Genomic DNA, 19,460 nt, shown 5'->3' with positions numbered 1-19,460 from the left:
TATATATATATATATATATATATATAATATATAATACGTTGTTCCTAATAGCAAATGTTCCTTGGCCTACTATGCAAGGCCAGACTTACCTGATAAGCCGAGTTTTTCTGAAGTTATAAATTTGTCTAACTTTTTTTCTTATGAAATGATCAAGCTTTCAATTATATTATATATGATTTCTTTTTTCTTAATTTGAGTAAAACTAATAAAGAAATATGACCAAATCTTAACCTAACCCAAACTAACATAGGTTTGGGTTAACTTAACCCAAACTAAACACAAACTCTCTAGTGACCCTCAGGTAAATTCAGCTAAATATTGTTTGCGGTCAATCCCCGACCGTCCACCAAATGGTTGGGTAATATTCCTTTCCCCCGTCCCATCCCAAATCCTTTTCCCGATCCCTTCCAAGTGCTATATAAGTGTAATGACTTGGCACTTTCTCCTGATAGTTCCCTTCCTGTCATGTATTCGTACGTTACACTTTCAAACTGAGGAGCGGTGTGGATCCCTCTTGTAGAGGGATCGCGATGCCGGGCGGGCGATCCGACTCCCCGGTGTCTATACTGTTGTGTGCTCCTTATACTTGTTTACATCGAGATGACGTTCTCTCGTGAAATATAAGTTTTATTCCCATAATTAGGGACGTTTCTAAGCATTTCAAGAGACCAAAATGTGGAAATGGAGGGAATCGAGTACAGCACCGAGCCATTTGAGAGCTCATACGAGGTGTACGAGGAGATAGGAAGGTAAGACTGGCAGGCCTGGTGGGGGGGGGTCATTGTCTTTATCACCCGTCACTCATCACTCATTCATCTCAATATTATTATTTATTTTATTTTATTTACATATAGAAGAGTTTTTACATTCTTGTAAAGCCACTAGCACGCATACCATTTCGGGCAGGTCCTTAATTCTAATTTTCCCCAGAGTACGACCCGTCAAATCTTTTAGCAACCAAGTACCTATTTACTGCTGGGTGAACAGGGATTACAATTAATGTTTGGCGCCCAGTCAATCCTCCCCGGCAGGATACGAATATAAGCCAAAGCACTCGCGAAGAGCTAGAGGAGTTTTACCACTGCACCACGGAAACTACCTCAGCCTACCATTATATGAGCAGACTCCTGGTTCATCTTAATTTTTTTTTAAATTTTGCCCCGAGGGGCGAGCTTATTGGGCAGCACCACTCATCTTGTGAGTGGACACACCGCCATAGCAGCATGTACAACACTCCGCAAAAGGAAGAAAACCCGCTGGGTTGTTCATCCTATCACTTGTACCCAGACACAGCTGGGACTTGCTTAACTGTCTCAAGTGAACAGCTCCTCAAACAAGAAGATTAACATCTGTCAGCCCTTAAAAGCTTACGTTATCTTGCGGGTGCAAAATGGGGGAATCTTTTAAGAACAGTATCAATATTTGACAAATAGTGTTTTCCTAACTCAAACAATGTGGGGTTTATTATTCTACACATATTTCTAATGTCTCTCAGGTGTTCACATTCACGTAGAAAGTGGTCAAGGTGGTGTCTGTCACTCTCATCACAGATTCTGCCATACCATGTTGAGAACACCGCTTCTCATCTGGTTCATCTTTGATGTAGTGTTGACGTTTTGCCACCTGATCCTAAGAGTAGGGGTCTAAGGGCAGTAAATGGTCTAACCTTACCTAATCTAATCTATTCTATATTTTCAATTTTATCCCATCCTGCCGTATCCTATCCTATTCCCAACCAATCCTAACCTAACCTTTCTTATCTAAATCGAACCTAACAAAATTAATAGGTAAAATTTTGCAATCCATATATAATTCGCATGAAATGGGTGACATCACTGACATTATAGTTTTTTTTTTTTTTTTGCCAGTGCAGGTTTTGGATGCTTCTGGCTCCTGGACTCCCACCAGACATTGTGACATGAATTTGAACATTTTTTCTTCATACTGCTGCCAAACATTCTTCTTTAATAAGCCAGATTCATATAATACCAGGTGCATTTATTACCTGGGGCTACAGGGAAGTTGTCAGATGTTTTTATGTTTTCCATTTGGATCTTCAGGTGGGGGAGAGGATAGCCACTGCCACTTGGCCACCATTGGGTGTTGATAGATAAAACACCAAATTCGAGCCTGGCCTCAGACTGGTCTCGGGGAGTAGAAGATCTCCCAGAACCCTCTCCAGGTATGCTCTCTCTCCAAGTATACCAAATGAACCCCAGATAATAGAAGCATCAGGCGTCATGTGAACTCTGAGTTGCCGAAAAAAGTCAAGGCTTAACAGAAAAATCACAGACTTCTCCAAAACTCTAAACTTCATTGGGAAAATGTAGCAATGTCTTCCAGTAACCTCTGGCAGACCAAGAGCCAGATTCTCATCAAGACCCTTAGGCACACCAGAAGCCTGCCAACTCCCGCACCTCTTGAGCCAAGTTGACACTAGACACCGTCTCGCCACCTGAAGAGCCAACCAAAAAAACGGAAAATATAAAATCTATCAACTTCCCTGTGACTCCAGGCAGTAAGACCATGAGGTGATGTGTAAAATGGGTCATTGAAGAAAAATGCCAGATGTCAGCATCAAAACCCAAAGGGCAATAATTTTACAGTATTTCATTGGTTGGCGGTTCCCAGGTGGAACAGGTGTCAAGAAGTCTGCTCGGAATTAAAGTTGAATCTGGAATTAAATGTTTTGACATTGACTGCTCATGTACCTGAAAAGAGTACATTTAAGTTTTATTCTGGTGTTTTAACAAAGCTTCCTTTTGTAATTGTAAAATTCTTGTATATCATTAGCTTTGGCTGCAAATAGGTTATATTAGATTGCATTATCATTAGGCTGGGATAGGTTATACTAGATTGCATTTTTTAAATTTACTACTAGTATAATGTAAATTGTAAAATCCATAGGTGAACTGTATCCAGTTTAAATAAGTGTGGGGCATGGAGGAAGAATTTTAAAGCTGTCAGCCAACCTGAATGGTTAATAGGATTCACCTTACGGTTTCATATAGTTGAGGACAGGAATCCTGTTAAGCTTATCAAGGTTTCCCTAGGCCAACCACTGATCTTTACCAGTAGGCATCCCATAACAAATGCATATCTGTTGGGTACCTGTTTACTACTAGGTGAACAAAAGGAACAAACAAAGGGATATCTGTCCTACCCAGGGATTGAATCTGGGATCTTTGGTTGTGAGCCGAGGATGTAGACCACTGCACTACGGAACCCATTGCTCACTGCCCTACAATGAACACTAACAAGCTCCTCCTGTAGCACAGTCGGCTCACAACTGATTGGTCTTGGGTTCAGTTCCTGGGTGGGTCAAGATTATTGGGCATGTATCCTTACACCAGATACTTAAGTACTTGTTCACCTAGTGCAGTGCATATACCGTATATCCAGCCACCTACATATTTTGGTTAATGTCTCAATAAATATTGCATTTATAGACAAGATTGTAGTGCCATTTTATAGATTAACATGTCTTGCTGCTAATACCATCAATGTTTCTGTAAAGATATTATTTATATTTTGCCTAATAGGAACCCCTCAGTAGCTTCTTTTTTGCTTCTAGATTGTAGTATTAAGTGTTAGGAAAAATGCCATGACTTTATTACCCATGTGCATCTTCTGAGGATACTAGGACCAGAATCTGTCGCACTCAAGGAGGTGAAGGAGTGCTTGGAGATCAAAGATCTCTACAGAATAATGGAAATGATCCACCAGAAAGCCAAAAAGTTCCAAAACATAATAATAATTCATTGCATTGAGGAACAGGCTGCCAGAGTGTATTTATACATGTTCAGCTTCTATCGAGGTCCCTCCCAAAGTCAAATTACTGACTCCCCAGGATGTAACCCTACAACAAGCTAACTCCTGGGAACCTACTTACTGCTAGGTGAACAGGGGCATTTGGTGATAGGAAATGTGCCGAACCATTTAGGTTCCACCTAGGATTCGAAACCAGAACTATCGATTGTGAGTCGAGAACGAACCTGGATATATTATCAGGACCCCTTGTAACATGTAACTGCTTGGAGCAAATTGTAACCTTGATAACCTATAATGCAAACAATTGTTACTGCAGCTAGATCACTGCCGCAATAACAAAAACATTTACGTTTCCTATCCCCAACTATGGAAACATAAGGTGAACTATACCAGATACATAATTTAAGCAAATGAACAAAGATCTAATCAAGTGTTTGTTTTTATATAAATAGATTGTTGTATTCCTTTATTGTTTTGATTTAATTCTTTTCTATATTTTACAGTGGGCAGTTTGCAGTTGTTCGCCGGTGTGTTGAGAAAGCTACTCGTGCTGAATATGCTGCAAAATATATTCGCAAACGGCGTGTGGCATCCTCCCGACGAGGGTTGCCCTTAGAATGTATTGCGAGGGAAGTGCGTGTCCTGCAGAAGCTAGACAACCATCAGAACATCATTTCATTGCATCAAGTGTTTGATAATGGACAACATGTTATATTAGTACTGGAGCTGTAAGTACAGCAGCTCTTTTTGCTGTCTTCCAAAGCTTAGTAGTTAAATATTAGTATACTGTACAGTACTGTATATGCAGATATTGTATTGTACATATTATTTCCTCTTTATAAGATGGCACATTTTGTGTTATTTGATTTTCTAACATAAACTTTAGTTTGTTTGATATTAAACATGAATTATCCCCATACACCTGTTCATTATTATTCTCTGACCATTATTTTTCTTACCTTACATGACCTTTATTTGTTCCAAAAACATTGTTTATTTTTATTATTTAGTTTGATAATGCTAATCTAAACTAATTTGTGTTTTGTTGCTGTTCATACCATAGAGGAATGTTTGTAAGTGTTAAAATGTTGAGTGAAGTCTAATGTAAATGAACTTATTTGCTCATTCCTTAATAAGAAATTATATGTAAAAATATTATAAAAACTGTACTATAATGAGTAAGGCAAAACATATGTTCCAGGGTGCGTGGTGGTGAGTTGTTTGAGCATATTAGTGAGAGAGAGAGGTTGTCAGAGGAGGAAGCATCTGCCTTTTTGCATCAGATTTTGCAAGGTGTCAGACACATGCATTCTTTAGGTATTGCTCATCTTGATTTAAAGGTAAGTACAGTTCAGTACTGTATTGTATTTATTTTTAGTGTAAATCTATTTTGCCAAATATAAAGGTATTAAATCATATTTGAAAGACTTTAGTAAATTTTGTTATCCTTCACACATTCTCTAGTAACATTATATAATTTTTCTAGGAAGTATCTCCCTGGTACTTCTATGCTGGTACCATTGAGCTTAATGTCTAAGGGCTTATTTAATTTGTAAAATCATTAGCGTGTTTTATTTAGCTTAACCTTTCAAGTGTTTTCTGGGGAAAGCCCTTTGTGGCTTTTGTAGTGGTAAATTATAAATTCTCAGTGTTTTCATTTCCCCTTTTCAGCCAGAAAATGTTCTTTTACTAAGTAAAAATCGGCAGCATATCAAACTAATTGATTTTGGCTTGTCTCGAGTTATTACACAAGCAGAAGAAGTCCGTGACATGATGGGTGAGTTTCTATAAGAATAAACTTCAAATTCTTTAATGGTTAGATTTCCCTATTATTGTTTCAGGGTATTGAGACGTGTGTATGTATACTACACTATTTTCAGTATGAGTGCAGTGAGAACTGGACTCTTCTGCTTCCCTACAGAAGCAGTCTTCATTTCGTAGTGGTAACACACTTAGTCCACATTTCAATCAACAGACTGACTGACCGACCACTTGACTGATCATTACCTATGCAGTAGTTATTTTGTTAACAAATTCTTGCTTTTCTGAAGAATTTGCTGCAGTTTAAAAAAAAATTTAGTTTATGATTTTACTTTAATTTCTAGTCTTTTGCTACTGATGGATCACATCACTATGTGATTCACGTTAAAATTGCATCCTCTTTATAATATTGAGACATATTTCACAAGAAGTATATGACAATTCTTCACTACTGTTTTTACTTTTTGGTATTTGAACATCAAAATTTCTTCCCCTTTTTTTTTTAAACATTTCTTTTAAGTAGGTTTGTCTTGTTCTTGTTAATAAATGTTTTAACATTTTCTTTAAATTTGTTTCAAAGTTTGTTTACCCCTTAAAGAGCAGCTATCATCAAAATGCAGTAGTCACCTTGCCTGCAATTATATTTTTGTTTTTATTAAATGTCACATTTACATGCAAAATGTAAAGAAATATAGGAAAAACAAATATTTAAGGCTTTTTTTTTTCTGGGTTTGTGGTTGGAGTAAGCTAGGGAGCTGGGTGGGGGGAAGTCATCGGGTCCATCAAAAACTGATACTGTACTCGGTTTGCCGACTCATCGTGTAGGGGTAAGAAGACTCGTGTTCAAGTTAGCTGGGTTTTATCTTCATGACTTCATTTATTAGTTTAAATACTGTATTTTTTGTGTTGAATAACTAAATTTATGGTCATGTAACTGACAGAATCAGAGATTGAGTACTGTTTAGACCGGCAGTGTAATATGTCCACCTGTATAACACACAAGACTGTCATGGGCACAGCTCTTAGGAAGTGTCTCACAACCCACTCCTTTGCTGTGTTCTGTCTGGGAATTTTGTCCAGAGGTTGAGTCAAACACTGGCAGTAAAGTCCAAATTGTGATTTGACATCACAGGTCACTAGTACCTTGAGGTTACCTTGAGGTGATTTCGAGGCTCAGCGACCCCGCGGCCCGGTCGTCTACCAGGTCTCCTTAGTAGAAGGCTCCTCCTCCTTAGTAATAGGCAAAAAACTCATCACATAATAAGCAAATAAAAAATAGCAGCATTTTTGTGTAAGTTTTTAACTCCATTACATTCACATAGATACTGGTATATTTTAGTTATATTTTTAAAATGTTTTTAAAAGGAACAATAATAACTAAAAACATAAATGACAATTGCATTGACTCAGGGATCACATGTAAAGATAACTCCTCTTTAAGGGTTAAATGCCTTTATATAAACCTGTTTTGTTTTCTAATGTGTGTGTGTGTGTGTGTAAATAAATTATAGAACTTAACATAATTTAAAAATGCATTAGATTTGAATTAAATATGGTTAAGCATGATGGTGTCATTCAAATTATTTTGTGTTTTTGTTTGATTTGAGCTCTTTATAAGTAATATTAACTAATAATAAATAAAATAAAGCCTGCTTTATTTATGTTGACATGTTTATGTATTAAAGTTTGCCCAGCACTCTCGTAGATAAATAAGAGTATGATGTCTAAGTACAGTATGTTGTGTCTTATTTAATGTCATTGCATACCTAATAGTAATGGACATGAATAATTAATTATTGGTTAGATGTTTTGTCATTATTATTAGTCTGGTCTCAACCAGTTCTTTCATCACTTGCTCACTGATCATCATTTTGTTTTATGATATTGTCCACACACAACACAGGTACGGCAGAGTTCGTGGCTCCTGAGATTGTCAACTATGAGCCGCTGTGTCTGGCCACAGATATGTGGGCCATTGGGGTCATAACATATATCTTGTAAGTTATACAGTATACATAGTATCTGTACAGTGCCTCTAGGTTAATGTTGGCATCTCATCACCTACTCTGTAAGTTGCTTTTAAATTACAGTACAGTATAAGCATTTTATCCCATTTTTGTGTGTAGTGGGTTTCATTTTTTCACAGAAAGTATGAAGGATTTTCAAAGTATTTCTGGGCCTATATATATATTTATATACACATATAATATGTTATGACCTCATCCTTCAGCATCAGTATTGCCTTGCTGCATGTCTAGTTAGTTAGCATAGTTACTACAGGATTGTTGTTGTCTTAATATGAACACTTAAGATGTTCTGGGTACATTTAATAGTGAGCACTTTAATTGTGTAGAACATGGTTCTTGTTTATTCTTGCTGTTTTAAACAAATTATTCTGTAATATTGAATTGTAAAATTATTATTTCTGGAGGAGCCTCATGGTGGCTTCCTGCACCTGTCTCACTGAAAAGTCTTCCCACTATTGAGTTACATCGGCCATAGGAGTCCTGTATGATCCGGGGAGCAGAGCCAGAATATGCCCCCTCCCCCTTTCACAGAGGCACAGTGATCAGGGTTATTGTTATGTTCACCCTCACCAAGAAAGCATCCAGAAAGTAAATGAAGCAATAGAGACAACCGCAAGGTTCATAGAAAATGAAGCATTGAAACAGCCAAACGAGACTGCAAACAATTCACCCAGAAGCTAGCTCGAATCCACCCCCCTTCCCCCCAGTTACAACTGGCCACCAATTGGTGGTGACACATTGTGAGCTCCCAGCTTCTGTGCCATTGCTGCCTCAATCCTGTCTCAGATGTCTTTGCCCTTCTCAAGTCACCACCTGTAGCAAGTCCCATTTCTTTCTAGATGAAAAGATGAAGTGTAGGCCGTCCTTAGGACACTGTCCTGTGAGGGCTATTTACTTTGGTATCGTTTCCAATTTTGGTATTTATTTTGTGAGTGTGTTTCAAGCTTCATTTGTTGCGTGGACATGATCTATTATTCACTTCGAGCTGCATGTGTTTAGGGCAGCACTTCCCTAAGTATTTGTTAACGTTATCCCTGTCTGATAGAGTGGTTTCTCTGGCGAGTTCAGGAGGTCGGTCTCAGGACCCCTCAGAGGTCAGGCTACTGTGTAAAGTGCCTTCTCCTGGGCAATGTAAGAATCTCTTGACTCCCCTCCGAGGCCCTGAGGTTAGAGGTGTTAGGTTTCAGGGGATTTGTTCATACAGCATGTCTCTGATGCCCTTTGTAGCTGTGTTTATCCTGATGACTGTGTGTTCTTTCAGTGACACAAAACATAGCATTCTTGGCAACTTTGGGGTACCCTACCCCAAAGATACGAGACAAACAACAGTAAACAAAACCATTTTGGCCATAAACAAACGAAGTTGTGGTCATTGCAATAAATACCTAAAGACCGAAACAACTGGAATTATATGTTATACATGTAAGAATAGATTCTACTTGTCTTGTACAGAAGTGAGCAGTACCACGGGCCTGAGAGATGGACATTTACTCTGGGTGTGCTACAATGATTTGCCAGCTTGGAATATATTAAAACAACTCTAGATTCCATGATTCATGACAGGAAAATTTCATTCATTAAAAGCCTACCAACCATCCAGGAAGAGTGAGAAACAAATATTGGTGCAGGAGCCGAGGCCATTACAGAGATGAAACGGAAGTAGAAATTCAGGAAGTTGTAAACTGTGATAAAGACAACAGTGGACAGGAAAGTGTAACAGACAGCACTGACAGCTTGATAGGTACAGACACTACAACAGGCCTCAATAGAGAGAGACAGACCAGAAAGACAGACATTTGCAAATTTTATGCATAAGGCATTTGCAGACATAGATATTGTGGTAAGAGAAAGGGATTAGAATGCAGCTACCCTCATCCCAGTAAATGTCTAAATATACTTAGGAAGGGAAAATGTAGTTTAGGATCAACATGCAGATATTTCCATCCAAACATGTGCCGAAACTCGCTCGAGGAAAGGAAATGCTATGACTTCAGCTGCCCAGACTTTCACACGGAAGGCACAAAATGCTACAGAATGAGTTGCAAACAGGAAAATGGCTTTGAAGGAAAGTCAAATAATTTTTTAGATCCAGAAGAAAGTGATCTCAGAGGGTGGAACAGATGGAGTGTATGGTACTGGAACTGGCTGAAAGAGCCAGTCACATACCAGAGTCACAGGTACAATGACACCCCACAACACAGCTACAACTACAACAGGCAACAACCCTACAACAATTGGTACTGGTCAGAACAAATTCATTAAGCCCTCACGCATAACAGACCTACCAAAAAAATATCCCAGTCAAAATACAACAAATAAAGTAACCTTTCATTCATCTTTGCCAACATATTAGGACTAAAAAAGAGTTTTTAGTCCTTGTATGATTACATTCTGGGCTATATTGAGTATTCTCCAGGGTCTTCTTGGCAGTAATGGTTTGAAAAATTCCCCAGCACACCAATGGGCAATGTCGACCTTACCCGAGTGCATCGTATCCTAAAACTACTACTGTACCTAAATAAAGGTTAATAGATCTTGCCATATGAATCAACTGAGTATGCCACTCAGAAAAATGATCTTCATATAGATGTACTGTACTGTACACTCAAAGCTAGATACTGTATATGATAATTTCTTTGTGACAATTAAAATGAAGCCAATTAAGACCCTTACTCTTTTAGAATCAAGTCTCTCCAACATTTATAATGCTATAACAAGCATTCCCTCCATGTTCTCAAAGGGGAATACAAAAAAATCTTCCTTAATCATTTATCCATTGAATGTTTTTACACCTAATGTTAGTTAAGGTAAAACTTAAGCATTTGTTGAAAAGTTAACATATGTACATCTTTATTTTCTTTAAAGCCATTTTTTTCTTCCTTTTAACTAGAGTTAAAAGATTACACTAGAGTGTACCTTTTTAAACTATTTATTTTTTGCTTTTTCAAAATTGAATTAACTTTATTATTGGAGTATGTTTGTGAAGAAAAAGTGATCTCCCTGCCATTGAGTGTACTTGGGCATACATTGTACATATTAATGATCCTTCTCTGTGGTGGTGATGTCGCAGGCTGTCGGGTGCATCGCCATTCTTGGGTGATACGCAGCAAGACACATTTAACAATGTGACTGCTGTGGATTATACCTTTGACGTCGAATATTTCTGTGGCACCTCTGATTTAGCAAAGGACTTCATCTGCCGCTTGTTGGTAAAAGATTCCAGGTAATGTTATTAATTTTTTCCCGAAAGTGTTACTGTTGGATTTCACAGTTTGAGTTTACATTATTTTGTCATTCAAGTGTTATTAGGTAGTGATTCATGATATTGGTCTTCATTATCTTTAATATTGTTGCCATTGACCATTTTAAAAAATGTCTCAATAGACTGTATCTTTATTATATATGAAGATAACCGTTTCCTTGCACAACTCTAAAGTTAAAGTTAAATTGGATTTGCAGGTAGGAAAGTGTAAAATATGTATGGCACATTTTGAATGGAAAACTGACTTATGTTTGTAAATATTTTATTACATGCAATTAATGATGTAAGGTGAGGATATGTCATAACTATTAGTCATTACTTGTAAGTAATTTAAACCTCTTCTATTTTATAATACACGAATACAGTAGTAATTTTTTCTTATTCAAGAAGACCCTAGATCCTCTTGTTTAGAAAGGCTACCCCCCTTGTTAGGCCCCATTTAGATTATGCAGCTTAATTTGGACACTGCTGTATATATTGCACATTAATTCTTAAGCGTGTCATTCAACTGTATAAATCTCTGGTTTACCCCATTTGGATTACTGTATCCAAGCATGGAGACCTCATTTTCAGAAGGGCATAGCTGCTCTGGAGTGTGTGCAACACTGGGAAACAAAAGTCATTCCAGAGATAAGTCATCTCTTGTATCAGGAACGGTTGAGGGCCACAGGCCTAACAACATTGCAAACCAGGGATGACTGGGCAGATCTCATTGAAACTTTTAAAATACTGAACAAGTTAAAGAATGTTGATCCAGACAATTTTTTTCAATAGACCAGATGAAACACAAACAATGAGCAATGGTTTTAAGCTCAACAAACCTCAATGTAGGACTGAGAACAGGAAATGCTTCTTCACTCACAGGGTTATAAACCCATGGAACTGCCTACCCGCCGAAGCCGCAAATGTCAAAACTGTTATTTTTTAAAATCCACCTCATTATACAAATGGAGGGGGGAAGGGTGACTTTCAACAAGCCTTTGGCTTCCTGTCTTCATCGAGGTTACTAGTCTTAGTGGCCCTTAGGTAAATTAGGTATATCAGGTGTGCAGAGAAGGGTATCCAAGTTAATCCTGGGCATTAGGAACCTCCCATGTAAACATTTAGACATTTTGTAAATCATGAACCAGGAATCTGCCAGTTCTGTTATGTTAGGTTGTATGTAAATATGGGCTATCAAAAGAACTAATGGAAAATGTAAATATAAGCACAAGAGAAACTGCAGAAATATCCTAAATAGAGGTATGTCACTGGAAAATTGCAAATTTTTCCATCCAGAACTTTGTAAAAATTCACTAAAAACGTAGGAATATTTTAACAGAAATTGTCCATTATTTCCTACCAAAGGAACCAAGCGAATAAAATCAAAAGAATGCCATTATAAATACAGCAACACCCATACATACCAGGGATAATTGTTAGTAAGAGAAGGGAAAAAGAATGGTGAGAAATGTCCAAACTCTACAACCAACTCGGTCAAATGCTAGACAGGACACACTACCAGAACCACAGATATTAACATCAAGTAAAATACCCTGCACTTCCACAGATACAACAACATCTTTCTTATTTGCCAACATACAAGGCATCAAAACATGCAAAACAGAGATAGTCCACTTTCTAACTGTTCTCCTAAATAAGGCAAATACACTGCTTTGATTGAAACTCACCTCTTGCAGATGTGTGACAGATTTGCTTTAAACAGCAAATAGTAGAACCAACTAGAAAAGAAAACGCCTTAGATTTTACTTTTACAAACAATGATGAACTGATTAGGGACATATGATTACAAATACATATTACTCAGATCACAAACTAGCTGAAGTTCAGACATACCTATGTAGCCAGTTTAAAATCCAAGAGGAGGAGAGTTCAGCAATTAACTGGGGAACAAATAAACCAAGCCCCTCATGGAAATATGTTGGGAAAGAGAGCTAGATAATGCAACCTTAAACCAATGCGTTGAGAAAATCGGCACAGTAGCACTAGAAATATGTGCAAGTCAAATACTGTACCACTAAGGAGAACGAGGGAAAAGATGCAAACTAGGACGAGAATGGCGTTCCTTTATTAGGTGATGAAAACAAATTGCAGAACATCTTAAACTCTCATCTCTATTCCAAGAACAAAAAAGAAGGCTACGTAGAGAAATTGAAACGATTGAGCTAAAGTTGCAAGAATCATATAAAATCCAAAAGAGATTTTAGATGGTGATTTTTTCCACCTTCATTGAGGTCTCCAGTCCAATCTTCTGTGTTGAGTTTAATCAGTTATGGTTCACATGGGTAAGTGCTCTTCTTGGGCAATGATTCACAGCTTGATCTCCTCCCAGAAATAATCTTTTAAGTGTAATGAAACGTTAATGAATCTTAGGATTGACCATTTCATAATGTAATGTTAAAGAGTATGATTCTATTCCTACTCTCAAAATTTACACATAGTACTCAGAATTAGGAGATTCGTCACTTGCAGCCACCTCCCACAGGTAATGGTAGACAAACTTGATCCTGGCAATTATTATATTATGTAGTCTGAGGGATGTTATGTTGTGGCCAGTAAGGAAGTTGGAAAAATTGAGTTCTTCTCAAATCACTCTACAGTTTCATTTGCTGTGACATCATTATCTATCATCATCATTCTGAAGATAAACTTCATTTGTTTTCCTATAATTCTTGCAGAAAGCGGTTAACTGCTGAAGAGTCATTGGCCCACCCCTGGATAAAGCCACAGTCTAAAGAACAAGAAGAAGCTTAGAGATGCCCAAACAAATATGGATAACTTTAAATCCTATCAAGCTAGACGGAGATGGAAGGTACAGATATTATAATAAATGTTAACTACTGTAGATTAGTATGACTGAACAAGTGTGAAAACTTTCAAAATTTTCTATGGTCTTATATAATAGCTTATGATTATCTTTGGCTTATTTTGAGCCAGAGATAAGTATATATTTTCACATGTAGGGTAAGGTAAAAATATTTAGTAAATTGATTATGGATATGGATATGATATCAACTTAAGCCCAACATACCCAACATGAACTCGAGTCCTGGCTTAGTTGCTGTTGACTCTTCCCTTTCACAGTATATACTCAAATGCTCTAAACTTTCCAACAAAAGTGACCTAACATTAGTCTACCCTTCCTTTTATCTTTCCTTTTTCTTTCTTGTTTTCTCTTACGATCCCTTTCTTATTCCTAGTATTACACCCTTTATTACACCTTATCTTCCATACCTTTTGCCTTCCTCTTCTCTTCCACTAAGATTTCCATCTCCTCACCTCTATCTTGCCTATTTATTGCCCTTGCCTCCTTCGTTTCATCACAATCAACTTGTTTCGATCCGTCCTGGACCATTATCGTCATCGTCTTTTCAATTTCTAGTGTGTGGTTTGGTCAACATTTTTCAGCCACGTCATTGTGACTCTTCATCTGCATATATAATTATCATTATATTATCAGTGTATCACATTTATTTGACTTGTACATTGTGTGGTTTCAAGTGACTGTGTATGTCCCTGTGGGGAATTAGACATTTGCCAAGCCATTGGGACTCAAGTCCTAGGGAGAGATACCAGGCCTCTGAGTTCCACCCTTGCTTACCGGGCGCTAAGACCAGAATCTGGCGCTCTCTATGGGGCCAAGAGTAGTTTGGGGATCAGAGAGTACCCAAAAGTGAGAAAAATCCACTAGAAAGTACAAATTCAGCAAAACAGTTAAATGCTTGAAGTAAATTTGGTAACCAGAGTTAAATGCTTGAAGTAAATTAGATAACCAGAGGTAACCATGGATGTACCTACCACCACCAAGATGGTGCCCAGGAGCCAGATTCACGAAGCAGTTACAGTACATCTTTCCTCAATCTTAGACGGCTTTGATTACATTTATTAAACAGTTTACAAGCATAAAAACTTCCCAATCAACTGTTGTTGTTGTTATAAACAACCTCCTGGTGCTTGGGAGCTCATTAAACTGTTTAATAATTGTAAACAAAGCTGCCAAAGATTGATAAAAGATGTACAGGTTCGTAAGTTCTTGCGTAACTGCTTCGTGAATCTGGCCCCAGGTCACCCTAGGCTCCTACCACACTGCCCCTCACCTACATGTATGGTCACCACATAGGATGCAAAAGACCTCTGTTAGAGCCACACCCCTCAGTGTTATTCTTGCAGTTAAGAGGTGTTGCCTAGCCCAGGGCCATTACTTTGTTAGCGTTAATTTTTTTTACCAGCTCCCCATTTCTTGTCCTTTGCCCTTATTTACCCATTGACCTGTTTGCACAATGTTGCTGCCAACTAGTGGTAGTGTTTAAATATTGCATGACAGCTCTTGTAAATCAAGAGCTGTCATGCTTTGATTTTGATTTACATGTTTGAGTTTGATTTATAAACCTTGGTTAGGGTTTATCTGGAAGGAGTTTTGATTGATTTTAAGTGCTTTTTGTGAGTTGTCACCTATTAGTGGATGCTCCCCACTGAGCTCCAACACTCTTACAATAGGGGCAAGGCAATTTGAAAGAGTATTTGTCTTTTGGGTCATTAGGGTGCTTAAGAGGCAGTGGAGCACTACCAAGGTGCAGCTCATAAAGAAACTTTTTGTTTCACTCAACTCTTTTTTGTTTCACTCAACTCTTTTTTGTTTCCTCTCTTTACAGCATTCTGTTAAAGTTGTAACACTGTGTAATCGTTTATCAAGAAGTGCCAAGTTAAGAAGTCAGAGTGCAGAACTCTTGGATGCTAGGTCTAGTGCCATTACTCTACAAGAAGACCAGGTAAGCATTTCATCTAGTATTGCAGCTGTAGTCACTTTGTTTTCTAGACTTGCACTGATGCCAATATTTTGACTGATAATGATGATGCATTAGTATCTGATACAAAAACTCCGACAACAAAACTATGATAACAATACAGTATTTAATATTTTATTTAGATGATAGATCTTACTAAGACATCAGAATACTTCTAGTGATCTCACAGTTTATAAACAATGATATTGTTAAATAGTAACATTATTATTAGAAAATCAATTGGAGCAATTAGGTGACTTGAACCAGCAATCAGAGTACTCCATAACTACCACAACTATAAGTTATACTACCTGGGTTTCTACTGCATCCACATAAAGTCTGGAGGCCTCTATTGAAGCCAGTCCAAGCTCTACATATAACCCCATGCACTCTGGCCTCTGGTGCAGGTAAAGCAGTTCATCAACTGTAGCTTTCAGCCTCAGATGTACAAAGAAATCACAGTAATATATGTCAATGAGAGAATCAATTGGAGCAATGAGATGACTCGAACCAGCAATCAGGGTACTCCCAGCCACACGCCTTACCCTGACCGTGACAAGGTATAGGTTATGCAACCTGGGCTGGGCTTGGGGAGTAGAACAACTCCCAGAGCCCCATTCAGGTACAATCTCATTGCTAAATTCTTACTTTATTAGTTCAATATATAAATGTCTCATCATGGTAATCATTATAATATTTAATGCTTCAGATTTAAGGTCTTTGTGAATTTGTTAGGTAAGTAAGATTTTCATTGAATAATAATTTAATATTCTCCTCGTCACTGCTATGAAACGCCTATATACATTTCTATTACTGGTCAGCTACAGGCTGTCTTCGCAAGCATATGAAACAGTATCATGCTTTGAGAAGCCAACATGTGAAGGTATCCAAAGAATTTAATTTCAAATTTTTTTCTGTGTTACTACTATGTGCGTTCAGTGCCAGGAGTACACTCTGCAAGTCACAGTATAGAATTCCATTGCCTTTGCATTTAAAAATTTCATTTTCAAGGTACAGTGGAACCTCGGTTGACGAATGCCCCTCTTTACAATTTTTTTCGGAATATGAGGTCAATTTCCTTGTAAAAATTTGACTCGGTATTTGAGGTTTGCCTTGATTTCAAAGTTTGTTGTTACACGTATGGGTGGATGAGGGCGTGGATTCTGCTGGGCACTGGCACCGGGCGAGGCAGACTCAGTTTACCAGTGTATCCCGCTTTGGTGACAACCGGGAGTTGTGACAATTGTGACTTCAATTTATTGTGTGTATGTACTTACCTAGTTGTGCTTGCGGAGGTTGAGCTCTGGCTCTTTGGTCCCACCTCTCAACTGTTAATCAACCAATGTGGAGGTTCCTGAGCCTGCTGGGGCTATTAACGTATATATCCGTGTATATATGTGTGTGTGTAGGTCTCCTTCCCATCCCCATCCCCCTCCCCCCACCCCTCCCCCTCCCCACTCCCCCCTTCCCCCTCCCCCTCACCCCTCCCTCTCCCCCCTTCCTCCCCCCCCTCCCCACTCCCCCTCCCTCTCCCCCTCCCCACTCCCCCCTCCCTCTCCCCTCCCCACTCCCCCTCCTATCCCCCCTCCCCACTCCCCCCTCCCTCTCCCCCTCCCCACTCCCCCTCCTCTCCTCCTCCCCACTCCCCCTCCCTCTCTCCTCCTCCCCACTCCCCCTCCCCACTCCCCCCTCCTCACTCCCCCCTCTCACTCCCCCTCCCTCTCCCCCCTCCCTCTCCCCCCTCCCTCTCCCCTCCCTCTCCCTCCCTCTCCCCCCCCTCCCTCTTCCCTCTCCCCACTCCCCCCTCCCTCTCCCCCTCCCTCTCCCCCTCCCCCTCCCCCCCCCTCCTCTCCCCCTCCCCACTCCCCCCTCCCTCTCCCCCTCCCCACTCCCCCTCCCCACTCCCCCTCCCTCTCCCCTCCCCACTCCCCCCTCCCTCTCCTCCTCCCCACTCCCCCTCCCCCTCCCTCTCCCCCTCCCCACTCCCCCCTCCCTCTCCTCCTCCCCACTCCCCCTCCCCACTCCCCCCTCCTCACTCCCCCCTCCCTCCCCCCTCCTCACTCCCCCCTCCCTCCCCATCCCCCCTCCCCCCTCCCCCCTCTCTCCCCCTCTCCCCCCCCTCTCTCTCTCTCTCTCTCTCTCTCTCTCTCTCTCTCTCTCTCTCTCTCTCTCTCTCTTTCTCTCTCTTCTCTCTCTTCTCTCACTCTCTTCTCTCACTCTCTTCTCTCTCTCTCTTCTCTCTCCCTCTTTTTCTCTCTCCCTCTTCTTCTCTCTCCCTCTTCTTCTCTCTTCTCTCTCTCTCTCTCTCTCTCTCTCTCTCTCTCTCTCTCTCTCTCTCTCTCTCTCTCTCTCTCTCTCTCTCTCTCCCCTCCCCCTCCCTCTACCCCCGCCCTCTATCCTTCCCTCCCTCCCCCCGCTCCACTTCTTCTCTTTCTTCTCTCTTCTCTCTCTCTCTTCTCTCTCTCCCTCTTCTTCTCTCTCCCTCTTCTTCTCTCTCCTCCTTCTTCTCTCTTCTCTCTCTCTCTCCTTTTCTCTCTCTCTCTTCTTATCTCTCGCTCTCTTCTTCTCTCTCGCTCTCTTCTTCTCTCTCGTTCTCTTCTTCTCTCGCTCTCTTCTTCTCTCTCTCTCTTCTTCTCTCTCTCTCTTCTTCTCTCTCTCTCTTCTTCTCTCTCTCTCTTCTTCTCTCTCTCTCCTCTCTCTCTCTCTCTTCTTCTCTCTCTCTCCTCTCTCTTCTTCTCTCTCTCCTCTCTCTCTTCTTCTCTCTCTCTCTCTTCTTCTCTCTCTCTCCTCTCTCTTTCTTCTTCTCTCTTCTCTTCTCTCTCTCCTCTTCTCTCTCTTCTTCTTCTCTCTCTCTCTTCTTCTTCTCTCTCTCTCTTCTTCTTCTCTCTCTCTCTTCTTCTTCTCTCTCTCTCTTCTTCTTCTCTCTCTCTCTTCTTCTTCTCTCTTCTCTCTTCTTCTCTCTTCTCTCTTCTTCTCTCTTCCCTCTCCTTCTCTCTTCTTCTGATGTCAGTTTCCTTCACCGTGATATACTGGGCGGAGACGTGTAGATAGGAAAGACTTGTAGGTAGATGTGGTGTTGTTGAACTGATGTCTAGCCAAGTGATGCATCCGCACTCAAGTGTTTATTGGGCGGACGTTGCTCTCAGGGGCCAGCTGCCGCACTCACTGAGTGCATTTTAGGGTGTTCTATTTCCTGTCATAGCCCTCACTCACCTATGTACTCTAGAATATTCGCCATGTCGTACACGGGAAATAAAAACAAAGAAACCAGGCGAACGGACCTGTTGGGAATGGTTAATCTCTTAATGATGCGGTGATTGATGAGTGAAAGTAGTGGTAGCGATGTTGACGGCCCCGTGCTGGAGCGCACTTGGTCTTGCTTCACGTTCGTCCTTGAAATAGTATCTTGGAACTGCAAGGGAGGGAGATGGAGGCGCGTTTTCCTGGGGGAGTCAGCAGCAGTAGTAGCGCCATGTTGGTCACTCCGGCCGGTGGCTTGACCGACTGGCCGCCGTCAGCACGTTCACCTCTTGACTCCGTTACTTACTCTTAGCATTTCCGGCATCCAGTTCCGTTTTGTAAATTGAAACGCTTCGCGAACTTGGTGTATAGGCGTTGTATATGCTTATGGTGTAACGGGTGTGTGTGATTTGTGTATCGTGTTGGCGTTGTCGAAGGCTTGGTATGGTGTGTATGCTGGTAACTGGAGAGGTGACCTGTGGTGACCACACTGGGCGTGCGTGGTGACCACACAGTGGGCGTGCGTGGTGACCATACAGCGGGGCGTGCGTGGTGATCACACAGTGGGCGTGCGTGGTGATCACACAGTGGGGCGTGCGTGGTGACCACACAGTG

General features: G+C 40.3%; 1 protein-coding gene across 1 annotated transcript in view; it reads left to right on the top strand.

Annotated features, from left to right (window-relative positions):
- Positions 1-503: 503 nt before the first annotated feature.
- Positions 504-19,460, top strand: part of LOC123756804 (death-associated protein kinase 1) — a 79,735-nt gene continuing 60,778 nt past the window's right edge. Inside the window, 9 exon segments of the mRNA XM_045740159.2 lie at positions 504-749; positions 4,275-4,499; positions 4,973-5,111; positions 5,443-5,548; positions 7,436-7,529; positions 10,630-10,782; positions 13,500-13,571; positions 13,573-13,633; positions 15,474-15,590. Of these exon segments, the coding sequence (XP_045596115.2) occupies positions 682-749; positions 4,275-4,499; positions 4,973-5,111; positions 5,443-5,548; positions 7,436-7,529; positions 10,630-10,782; positions 13,500-13,571; positions 13,573-13,633; positions 15,474-15,590 (1,035 nt within the window). The 5' untranslated portion in view covers positions 504-681.

Source organism: Procambarus clarkii, chromosome 26 (assembly GCF_040958095.1).
Source record: "Procambarus clarkii isolate CNS0578487 chromosome 26, FALCON_Pclarkii_2.0, whole genome shotgun sequence".
Lineage (NCBI taxonomy): Eukaryota > Metazoa > Arthropoda > Malacostraca > Decapoda > Cambaridae > Procambarus > Procambarus clarkii.
Note: the sequence above shows the minus strand (reverse complement) of the source record. Positions and strands in the feature narration are given on the sequence as shown.